General features: G+C 37.2%; 1 protein-coding gene across 1 annotated transcript in view; it reads right to left on the reverse strand.

Annotated features, from left to right (window-relative positions):
* Window positions 1-12,290, reverse strand: part of LOC114655541 (ribosomal protein S6 kinase-related protein-like) — a 33,550-nt gene that overhangs the window by 14,070 nt on the left and 7,190 nt on the right. Inside the window, 5 exon segments of the mRNA XM_028806618.2 lie at window positions 772-879; window positions 4,081-4,150; window positions 9,881-9,949; window positions 11,177-11,260; window positions 11,803-12,075. Of these exon segments, the coding sequence (XP_028662451.2) occupies window positions 772-879; window positions 4,081-4,150; window positions 9,881-9,949; window positions 11,177-11,260; window positions 11,803-12,075 (604 nt within the window).

Below are 12,290 nucleotides of genomic sequence, written 5' to 3' on the forward strand. Positions count from 1 at the left end.
CTGTAAAATTATAGAAAGACACGAGTCTTCCTGTTGCATCTTTAATTTTGACTAATTCAAGATCATTTTCAATGTACAACAGGGAAATAAACTTGTTTAACAGTTTAGCTGAAGGGTGTCTACATAGAGAACCACAATACACAAATAGATTACTGAATAATATTTATTACTTAAAAAGCAATAATTGATTATTTTATATTAGTCACAAGATGATATAATCACAAGATTAGATAGAGATGTTTTATAAAGCAGATGCCACTGCATTGCATTAAAACAAGGGGCACTCCATAACATGTGTGGATTCTGATGTGGCAACATATGTTAGTTAAATTATGGTGAATTTTGAATGAGTGCAGTGCTGTGAAAAGGTTTTTTATTTATTTATTTATATTTTTATTTATGATAACTGTTCATTACTAATCAAGTATTTCTTCTTAAATGTCAATCCATACTTATGCATATATTACAAAGTCAATATGTAGACACTCTTCAAATAAAGTGTTACTGAAATTTGTCACATTATATTAATGTTCTCTATGCAGGGTTAAGTGATCTCTAAAAAAGCCAGCACTTCAAATATATCAGTGCACGCTGATTCAGTCAGGATAAAATCAAAATCAAATCAAATTGGGGCATTGTAAATCGAAATTGAACTGAGTCGGGACATTTGTGCCAATACCCAGTCCTATGTAACAGTCATTGTCTAATTGTTACTACTGTGCTAATACCAAAGCATCAGCTTTAGGCATGTGTTGTTCTAACTCTACTTACCCAGGGCTAAGCCAAGCTCTGCAGCAAACACACGAACACAGTCCTCTCCAAAGTGTCCAACTATTGTCCAATAAGTGTAAAGATCTCCCATATTGCAGTACTCACACACTGGAAGCAAAGAAAAACCACTTGGTCAGGACCTTAGCAAGACGAACAGAAGATGGTCAGATTTCAACTACAAGTGCAAGAAAACACTCTGTGGACAAAAATCACCATTTATATCTCCATAAAGAACACTGTACGTGTAATGAGATGTAGTAAGGCTTCTTAGACATTCAGGCTTCATCTGCATTTCTAAAATGAAGAGAGGATTGCTCCTGAATGCAGTCGGTAAAGAAGTGAAAGGGGATATGAATGGCTATTCTTGCTGGTCTAATAGGAGGGAATACAGTAAAACATAATTAAAGTGAAAGGATTAAGTTCAACTATGTAGCAGGTGCTTTGTTGAACACATCTAAGAGAGGACAGGGCAAAGGTTCAGGTGCTCCTTAATGGAGGGTGGGGTGGGAATAGCGCAGGGGTCCTCAAGGATTCCTCATTCGTTTCTCAAACCTGATCAAACAGGAACATAAAAAGGAGAGATTTAAAACAACTTCATAAGCTTTTTCATCAGGTCAGGGCTAGATTACACAAAAGAATCCAGTAAAGGATTAACACGAGTGAAAAGTGAATGTCCAGAATATTATTTTTCTCTGGTGTCTGAGTAAAAAAAAGCCAACAGTATATTGCCTTAATTTTTCTCTCTGTCCATACATGTACATTTATACTGACATAGGAAATTTGACAAACGAAACGAGACCATTCAGTCCATCAAACCCATTTGTTTAGCTAATAGCTATGCTATCATCTAGAATCTTCTTTAAGGTTGTCAAGGCTTCTGTCTCATGTCTCACAACAGTCTAAACCCACCTCATGTTACCTATTAGTGGGTGAACAATCCAACACTTGGTGAATTCTGCCTCACAATGATAGCTATAAACGCTTGACCATAACAAGCTAGCTATCCATGTGGTAATTTTTCTGACAACTCCTGTTGACACTCATAAAGCCAGAAGGATCGTAAGGCCCGCTTTCACAGTCTATATTCAGGCTAAAAATCAAGATCAAGCAAACTTTTGCCTTTCTGCTCTATGGGAGGATTTTGCCCTCCCTGAGCTCACCTTGGGACATGTGCATTATGGTGTGGCAGGTGTGCCACCCCAGTCAAATTCCCCACCTGCCACTGTCCCCAGAGTGGGTTGCACCTGAGGGTAGTTTGCACGCTTGATGCCAGAAGTGACAGCCCCACTGGGCTATCCCTCCCGCCTCACCACGTGAGTGAAAAAATGATAAGACAGCTCCCGTTTTCTTTGCATGGACACAGCAGGCATTTCTTAACAGATACCAATCCCCTCGCTAAGATAACAGATGGTATACAGTAACTGGCACAAACCATACATCTGATATGGTTCATCATGATCATCTAGATCGGCGGATGTTGTCAAAATAAATAGTCTGTTATCGAATGGACAGCAGGCAAAATTTGACCTTGGAGCTCTATGCCCAAACAGAAAAATGTCAATTCAAAATAAGTCAGAAGTCCCCCCTACTCGACTTTGAGCTGCTGCTCTTCTCACATTACCGTGAGCTAAAAATATTAAGCAACACCAGCACTACAAAGGGGAACATCAGGACAACCAATCAGGGTAGAAATCAGCCACAAAGGAGTTAAAAGGTCTGAGGCATGCCTATTGGCTTACAGTATGTTGTTTAAATCAAGCATCAGTAGCACATCAAGTAAAATAGTTGCCTCAAACTGAGCTCTGAACAAAGTTGAAAAACAAACAAGTCATTATTTATTTTTATTTATTATATATATTTAAGACATTAAGATTATAACTTGGGATGTCATAACATATATTTTACTGTTAACTGGCAGGACTGCACCATCAGATTGTCAATTGTCAACAGGTTTTGTTTATGTGCAAGTGTTCTTAAACACTATTTAATCCCAACACTTAACAATATCTTTTCTGTGAGGGATTCAGTCATCACTGTTTAGAATTACCTCAAAAATGTTATGTAGTTTAAATATTAATGGCATTATCATCTCAGAAAAATAAATTACATTTCTATTTTTATATTTGCAGTACTAGGGTGTTGTACCGTGTTAGTCATTATGAATGTAGTGAGTTTCTGTATTACATGTTGCCTGAAGAAGGGGCCTGAGTCGCCTCGAAAACTTGCATATTGTAATCTTTTTTAGTTAGCCAATGAAAGGTGTCATTTTACTTGACTTCTCACTATTTTTATATTGAAAGACTGCCCACTTGTCAAAGGCTAGCTAAGGAAGAAAGAGTGATACAGGACAGGGTTAGGACCCGGAATGAAAAGAAAATATGTGCTGACATTGGGGGTACAAGCTGACACAGCAATATTAAAAGGGCGCCTTACCCACTCCCGTCCGCATTTATACTTCCCCATCTTTGAAGGCGACTCTCAGTGTGCCTCCTACACCTTCACAACCCCTTACAGGTGTCACTTGCCATTCCCCTTTCAATTACATAACTAAAGCCAAAATGACGCCAAAACCAAACTAACCAATCAGACTGTTCTGAGGGACTGGACACACACACACAGAACTTAGCATTTTATTACGTAGTAGGTGTTTTGTTAATGTTTCAGCAGTATTAAATTGCCTGATTTCATACCCATGACAAAATATAAAGTTGCTTTAAATCATTGAGGGAGAAGTTAAAAAAAATAATAAAATTAAGATTAAAAAAAAAAAACAATTTCTTGCAGTTCAGTGTTGACTTAGGCCCCTCTGCACGCAAAGGCAAAGACAGGTGACCTAACCTAGCTGCAAGGAGCTGGCCTTGATATCTTCAGCAGTCAAGTCAGTCTGGATTCCAGCATGCTTTAATCAATGAAAGCCCTCAGTTAATTTAATCCTATTTTGCTCTCTAGTCCATTTTGCTAGACCAATCTCTTAGTTTGCACAGAACCAGCAGTATGAAAATTCATATGTAACATGGCTTACTTCACAACTTCCACAAAACCACTCAGTTATCTAAATAACAGGCCTGTACAGATTCTGTACCCATTTTGTTGGAGACCAGATTATAATTCTTTAGTGGAACCCAAAAGAGAATGTACGGAAAATTAAAAAAAAATTGTCTACTGCTGTTTTTAATAAGGTTGAAATAGGGTACTAAAATTTACACAGGTATTTCAGGTCAATAAAATTATTCCCATCAATTTACTGAAACCAGACAAAGCTGATCACTGGAAAGACCAAGGCATGCTGCCATGATGCCAGTCACTCACTAATGAAGAGATGCTGCTGAGTCTGCCAGCAATCCAGCAGGTTGTGCAGAAATGGATGCCGGACCTGGCGCTGTGGAGGAAGAGTTAACAGAGCAATTGAGAAACAAAATACAGGAGTAAACTTTAGCCATTCCAAATAACTCAATCTGCCTGTCATCAATTAATGTACAGATTTTCTTGCTATAACTTTAAGTTTCTGGAAACTCTTATTTGAATATACTTATACTGGATCTTTTAAACTTTAAGATCTCATAAAGAATTGTGTGGCAAGAATACCATAAACCATTGCCAACCCAACACAAAAGTGGTTGGAATCCACAAGGTTTCTGTCTGCATTAACCTGGGTTTATGGAATCCCTATTGGTGTGCCTTTTATAATTGTCTAACTCCCCCTTTCCACTATTGCTCCTGACAAGCTAATATATATATATATATATATATATATATATATATATATATATATATATATATATATATATATATATATATATAATATATATATACAGTAATCCCTCCTCCATCGTGGGGGTTGCGTTCCAGAGCCACCCGCGAAATAGGAAAATCCGCGAAGTAGAAACCATATGTTTATATGGTTATTTTTAGAATGTCATGCTTGGGTCACAGATTTGCGCAGAAACACAGGAGGTTGTAGAGAGACAGGAACGTTATTCAAACACTGCAAACAAACATTTGTCTCTTTTTCAAAAGTTTAAACTGTGCTCCAAGACAGAGATGACAGTTCGGTCTCACAATTAAAAGAATGCAAACATATCTTCCTTTTCAAAGGAGTGCAAAGCAAGCAGTCAAAAAAAAAATCAATAGGGCTTTTTGGCTTTTAAGTATGCGAAGCACCGCCGGTACAAAGCTGTTGAAGGCGGCAGCTCACACCCCCTCTGTCAGGAGCATGAAGAGAGAGAGAGCCACAGAAAAACAAAGTCAAAAATCAATACGTGCCCTTTGAGCTTTTAAGTATGCGAAGCACTGTACAGCATGTCCTTCAGGAAGCAGCTGCACACAGCCCCCCTGCTCACACCCCCCTACGTCAGCGCAAGAGAGAGAGAGAAAGTAAGTTGGGTAGCTTCTCAGCCATCTGCCAATAGCGTCCCTTGTATGAAATCAACTGGGCAAACCAACTGAGGAAGCATGTACCAGAAATTAAAAGACCCATTGTCCGCAGAAACCCGCGAAGCAGCGAAAAATCCGCGATATATATTTAAATATGCTTACATATAAAATCCGCGATGGAGTGAAGCCGCGAAAGGCGAAGCGCGATATAGCGAGGGATCACTGTATATACAGTATATATATATTATATATATATAATATATATATATATATTATATATATATATATATATATATATATATATATATAATATATATATTATATATATATATATATAATATATATATTATATATATATATATATATATATATATATATATATATATATATATATATATATATATATATATATATATATACACACACACACACACACACAGTCGACCCTTGTTTATCGCAGTTAATCAGTTCCAGACTCTACCGCGATAAATGAATTTCCGCAAAGTAGGATTCTTTATTTATAAATCGAATATTTTCACAGTTAGAGTATAGAAAACCTGTTTATGACCTTCTAAATACGTTTTTTAACATTATTAGAGCCCTCTAGACATGAAATAACACCCTTGTAGAGACAGGGATTTTTAAACATTGCAAACAAACATTTGTCTCTTTTTCAAAAGTTTAATCTGTGCTCCATGACAAGACAGAGATGACAGTTCCGTCTCACAATTAAAAGAATGCAAACATATCTTCCTCTTCAAAGGAGTGCGTGTCAGGAGCAGATAATGTTAGAGAGAGATAGAGAGACAGAGAGAGAAAAGCAAACAATCAAAAATCAATAGGTGCTGTTTGGCTTTTAAGTATGCAAAGCACTGCCCGACAAAGCAGCCGTAAGGAAGGGAGCAATGTGAAGGTAGTCTTTCAGCATTTTTTAGAGGAGTGTCCGTATCCTCTAGGCCAGTGTGCAAACAGCCCCTCTGCTCACACCCTCTCCGTCAGGAGCAAAGAATGTCAGAGAGAGAGAGAAAAGCAAACAATCAAAAATCAATAAGTGCTATTTGGACTTTTAAGTATGCAAAGCATCGAGCAGGAAGCATATCATATATCATTGAGGAGTTTTATTTAATACATAATACTTGATCTGATTGGGTAGCTTCTCAGCCATCCGCCAATAGCGTCCCTTGTATGAAATCAACTGGGAAACTGAGAAAGCATGTACCATAAATTAAAAGACCCATTGTCCGCAGAAATCTGTGAACTAGCGAAAAATCCATGATATATATTTAGATATGCTTACATATAAAATCCGCGATAGAGTGAAGCCGCAAAAGTCGTAGTGCGATATAGCGAGGGATCACTGTATCCACTTTAATAAAACCCCTGTGTGCGTCCAGTGTCCATGTGTGTGTGTCTTCTGGTGAAGTGCGCATGCACGGTGCGATGCTTCAAAGGCCGCCTGATGCGTCACACAAGATAGAGGGGGCGGGGCCTATAAAATATATAACTGAATATCCAATCGGATTTTTGGAAATGAGATAAGACTTAAAACAAAAGGCATGAAAAATCCAATTGGGTACTGAGACGCGGAGACCAGCTTCCCCAGAGAGATGGGATTAGTGTTTGTGGTTGTGCAAGTGTTCACTCTGAGGATGTCAGATTTGCGATTAAGAAGCCTGGCCCGGTAAAGTGTCAGTCGTTGAAGGGGTTTTCCTAAATATACGAATTTTCATGATATTACAATAGGATGACTTTTAAAAGTAGATTTATTTTCGCTCACATAAAATCCGTTGCTGGGGAGACGCCACACATACAATAATCAGCTGCACGCCAGCACAGATTAAAATACTTGCTGGGTAACTGCACAGTACTTGCTGGAGAGATGCCACAAGCACGATTATCAACTACACATTACATCAGTTGCTGGGGAGAATCTGTTGATTGCTCACTGTTGTGACAGAAAATTAAACGCATATTATGGACATCAAAGCCAGTATTACTGTCAGAGAAAATTACAGGCATTTTACGGAAATACAAACCAGTATTACTGCGAGAGAAAATTAAAGGCACACAATACACTGACGCATATTACAGCCACATACAAGCCAGTATTACTGTAACAGAAAATATTACGGACGTACAAGCCTATATTACTGTGACTATCTACTAACAACATGCCACCCAAAAAAGAAGAAAAAGATAATGAGCGTCAGAAAAACGCTAAAAGAGAAAGACTCAGAAGAGCAAATAGATCTATAGAGGAACAAGAAAATGAACGTAAAGAAAATTCTCAAAGAGAATGCACTACTGTTCTAGCGCCCGTTATTGTAACGGGCTTAATGTCTAGTATATATATATAAATAAACAGATTAGAGAAATTGTGCAACATTTTCATGCAGTGCTCTTTTTTCATCAAAACCAAACATTATATAGTATAGATCTATATATCATAATATACTCTCACATCAATACAACCAATTTAACGTAAATGCATCAAACAAAATATCTTATATACCTCCGCTCTGATAGGAACAGTAGTAGTTTAGTTGTGTGTCAGCAGTACTGGCACACACTTACGAATTGTAAAACTGCATAAATATTCAACTGCTGAAAAAATCATGACTGGTGATCATGCAGGAGAAGTCATACTCCTTCTGCATATTAAGTAAGATACTGGCCATACTTCGGCAAATATATTACCATTCACCTTGCACAGATGAAAATTTTCAGTAGTTTTAGCATTTTCTATAACTTTAAATAGATCTAGGGGCCAGAGTTTTGACTGTGTTGGATAATATCCGTGGACCGATAGCGAGCAAAGCAAGCTATCGAGATGGGAGTTGGACTGCACACTCCCTTAGTCAGAAAATAAAACTTTCAAGGAAAAAAAAACAGAAATTATTAATGAAATACTTCTATAAAACAGTAGACAGAGGAACATGCTTTTAACTGTGTAGTGAAAAGTAAATGATATGACAGTCAATAATTGATAAAATACTGCTTAAAATCAAAAGTAGCAGAATCAAAACACAAACATAACTTTGCAACATAAATTAGTGAAAATATAATTCAGAATACTTTTACTCACAATATCTCACTAACAAAGACTCTTCCACTGTTACTTTTGTAACAGCACACTGTTTAAATCAGGTTTGTAATCAAACTGCCCTGTCAGGCTTATGACATTTACTGTTCTGTGATTTATATGTATATCATTAAATTCATGAAACTTTAGCTGCTTAATAATACTGAACTGAAAAGCAAGATTTAAAGGGCAAGTTAAATTAGTTAAAATCTCATATGTTTCAAATACCTGATGTAAATCCAACTTATTAAATGGAGATCTATCTATTAGTAAGAATTTCTCTAAAACATTTTTTGCTATTGCAGATTCCTGTAGGCTCACCCAGAATTACCCATAGAATATCACTGGTCTTAGATGCAGTAATCTCTCTATGATATAAAAAAAAATCTTGCAACGAGACGAAACTTTTTGGAAGAGATTATTCAAGTCCCGCGAGACAAGACTTTGGCCAGGAGACTTTTTCAAGACACACCCTCCTCTCAACCATATTGAACCAGGCACACGGCCCTCTCACCTCTCATTCGTGTGAATGCTTTTGACAGACACAGTTTCTGCTCTCTCAACTCTTATAAATTTTAACGTTTTCCTCACTTTAAGTTCCCAATTAAAGAAGATGTATTATGTCCAAATCTTATTGAAAATTTCATCTCAAACAGTCATCAACAGAAAATATGAGTACACGGGCAATCCCAGGACCGAAAAACGATGAAGTCAAACAAATTAACGCCAAAAATGTTGATCGGTTACATGGCAAATTGGTTAAATGCATATCAATAGACTATGCTGAAACAGTTGGTGGTGATTGTGCAGAAGATGAAAACATCAACGTACAATATATACCGAAGAATATCTACAACCGTTAACACTGTTCCATCCTCCACTGCAAGAAATTACAGTAGAAAGAAGGATGTATCCAAGAAAGGTAATGTAGTACATCTTCCACGGATAACATTACACAACAAAGGAGATCTTGATATGCCATTCGAATTAAAACATTAACAGTTTCCCATTAGACTAGCTTTTGCAAAGACAATTAACAAATCTCAGAGGCAAACATTCCAAAAAGTCTTATTATTTAATAGAGGGAAAGAAACAAAATTCAATCATGGGCAGTTATATGTTACGTTGTCACAATGAAAGTCCAAATATAGAATCAAATTCAATGCGATATTGATGAAAATTTAATTAAAAAAACTGTCTTTACTTCAGTTTTACAGAAAAAGGGTAAGTTTAAAATGTATTTGTGTGTTAATTTCACAGCCAAACAGAACAAAATCATATTACACAACAAATAACTGTAATGCAACGATAAACGTAACTTACTTTCAAATTACATTAAAACCTTGGAGGGTAGGGTCTGTCCTGGAAGGATCACTTGCAGTTATGCTTTTTTTCCCCCTGTGTAAAATTTTCACTAGAGTACTGATCTTAACATTGGTGTAATCTGCAGTTTTGCATAATCCCAAACAGAGTACATTTACTGTGCAGCCAAAGGTAACATTTTGTCATTATGTGAAGAGAAACTAATTTTAATTTCTTGTGATTATCCTGAATAATAGGGTGTTCACGTTCTGAAATAAGATTAAATCATTTAGTACATCTGGGTATGGTTTTGGAATTGTTTTAATACATCTAATATTACTATGGTCATACCTGAATGATAACCTCTTCTTTTGATTGTTCCACCACTCCCTGCTTTAAAATCTCAGATTTTGGCAAAACCTAGTGAAAGAAAATATGCAAATAAATATATCAGAATGGGCTAGCCACAGTTCTACCCAGCTTTAATCCAAATCTATGACCAGTAGTGGGAATATCCACTTCATACAAACGATGGACTATACTTGCTTCATTTGAACCACCACCAAAGGAGACAAGAAACTCAGTTTCTCTATGAAATTAAAAGCAGTCAGTAATCCACAAGAGTTAGCTCCAGAAATTACAGCCCAAAGTGCTGCTGGATGTACATTTAAATGGAACAAAAAGTTAGGGACACATAAAATTATCCATCCATTATCCAACCCGCTATATCCTAACTACAGGGTCACGGGGTCTGCTGTAGCCAATCCCAGCCAACATAGGGAGAAAGGGAGGAAACAAACCCCAGGCAGGGCGCCAGCCCACCGCAGGGCATACACACACACACACCAAGCACACACTAGGGACAATTTAGAAACACCAATGCACCTAACCTGCATGTCTTTGGACTGTGGGAGGAAACCGGAGTACCCGGAGGAAACCCATGCAGACACGGGGAGAACATGCAAACACCACACAGGGAGAACCCGGGAAGCAAACCTGGGTCTCCTAACTGCGAGGCAGCAGCGTTACCACTGCACCACCGTGCCACCCGACATAAAACTAAGTTTCCTAAATTACTTTCTAACATTTCTATAATTTTTAATGTAAAAAGGGTGACTCAAAATGAACTGTATTACAATCACGACAATTAATTTGAATCTTCTCTTTGATTTGATATACTTTATTAACCCCAGAGGGGAATTTAAGGGGCACAAATTAATGCAAAAGTGAAAGGTGATCTAAATCTGACCACATAAATATTGGTGGGGTGGACAAAATTGTGGATTCTCTCTCCAAAGTTATTTCACGCTGTTGTTAGGTTTTGATGTTTCTTTTAGGAAATTGTATTGGGATTTGGTATAAGGCTCTTGGGTATTTCTGATAATAAACTTTGATGTTTTCTTGATCACAATTCTTTCTCTTGATCTTTATAAGTTAAAATTATTCTGCTTGCCATTTTTACACCTTGGTATAATAGAGAATGTACAGACTCCAAATATGTAAGTCAGCACTGCTAATTACTGCATCACTATGTAGGCCCAGGTGTATACAGCAAAATAATGTACATTTAAACGGAAGAAAATGTCATAAACGGTTGTTAAAATATTTTAAAAAGACAAAGTTAGAAATCGAGATGAGAACACATACCTTTAGAGCACAGGTCTTCTCCTTTTGAAGATCCATGACTTTTAGTATTGGCCCATAATAGCCTTTAGCTATGCAGCCCAGAACCTTAAAGAAAGGAATACAGAACATTGAAATTAGCATCTAAACTTAATTCACTTAGACCAATAAGGGTTTTTACAAAGCCAGAGCCAGTCCCAACAGTAGCTAGTACAAGGCAGGGATAAACCTTGGATGGAATACATGTCCATCACATGGCAAAGTCACACACACACACACACACACTCACTCATTTATACTATGTCAATTTACACAAGCCAATTAATGAACATTATTTGGGGTAAGAAACCCTAACCCTAACCTGGATAAAACACATGTTGAGACTGAGAGAACGTGCAAATCAGCTGAGACCGTGGCGACACTAGGAAATCAATCCCTACAACACAACACTGCTAACCACTGTGCTATTGAACCACCCAAGTTTTAAACTGACTAAAAAATTATAAATACTTTATAATACTACTTGCAGCTCTAAATCTAAGAAGATCCTTTTTTTTTTTTGCCAAAACATTAACCTACATACACTATCAGTTCTTTCATGCCGATATGAGACCAAACACACAAAGAATTTGAGCTCATCTTTTTCACACCTGAAAGCACTCTTGCCTAGGAAGTGAGCGATGTGGGAACTCTGGAAGGAAAACAGTTATGAAATGAGACAGAGGCAAATCTAAGAAGATTGCCTCCGAACTTGGGGAAGCCCAAAGGTGCACAGGAGGCTGGGAGCATTTATCTTTAATCATACGCCTTGTATTGCGAAATGGGCCAAGCTGGCAGAGTGCAGAAGGGATCTTGAGGCTGATAGAGGACAGCAAACATTTCCATCCTGTCAAAGCAGCAGCATCCTCCAGAAGATGTCTTCCCTGTATGAGTGAAAAAAAGAATACCATAATTTTTAATACATCTGTTTGCTGCTCAACTTTGTGAATCAAAAGATTAATTTATACTGCAGCATAAAAAACACAAGGAATGAAGTCCTGGTTGAGAATATTGTTCTAGCCATGATGAATCCTCTTGTAGATAACACCTCCTGTGCTAAGTAATTTCACAATTAATAAAAAAATATTTTTGTCAAGGA

This window comes from Erpetoichthys calabaricus, chromosome 8 (genome assembly GCF_900747795.2).
Source record: "Erpetoichthys calabaricus chromosome 8, fErpCal1.3, whole genome shotgun sequence".
Lineage (NCBI taxonomy): Eukaryota > Metazoa > Chordata > Cladistia > Polypteriformes > Polypteridae > Erpetoichthys > Erpetoichthys calabaricus.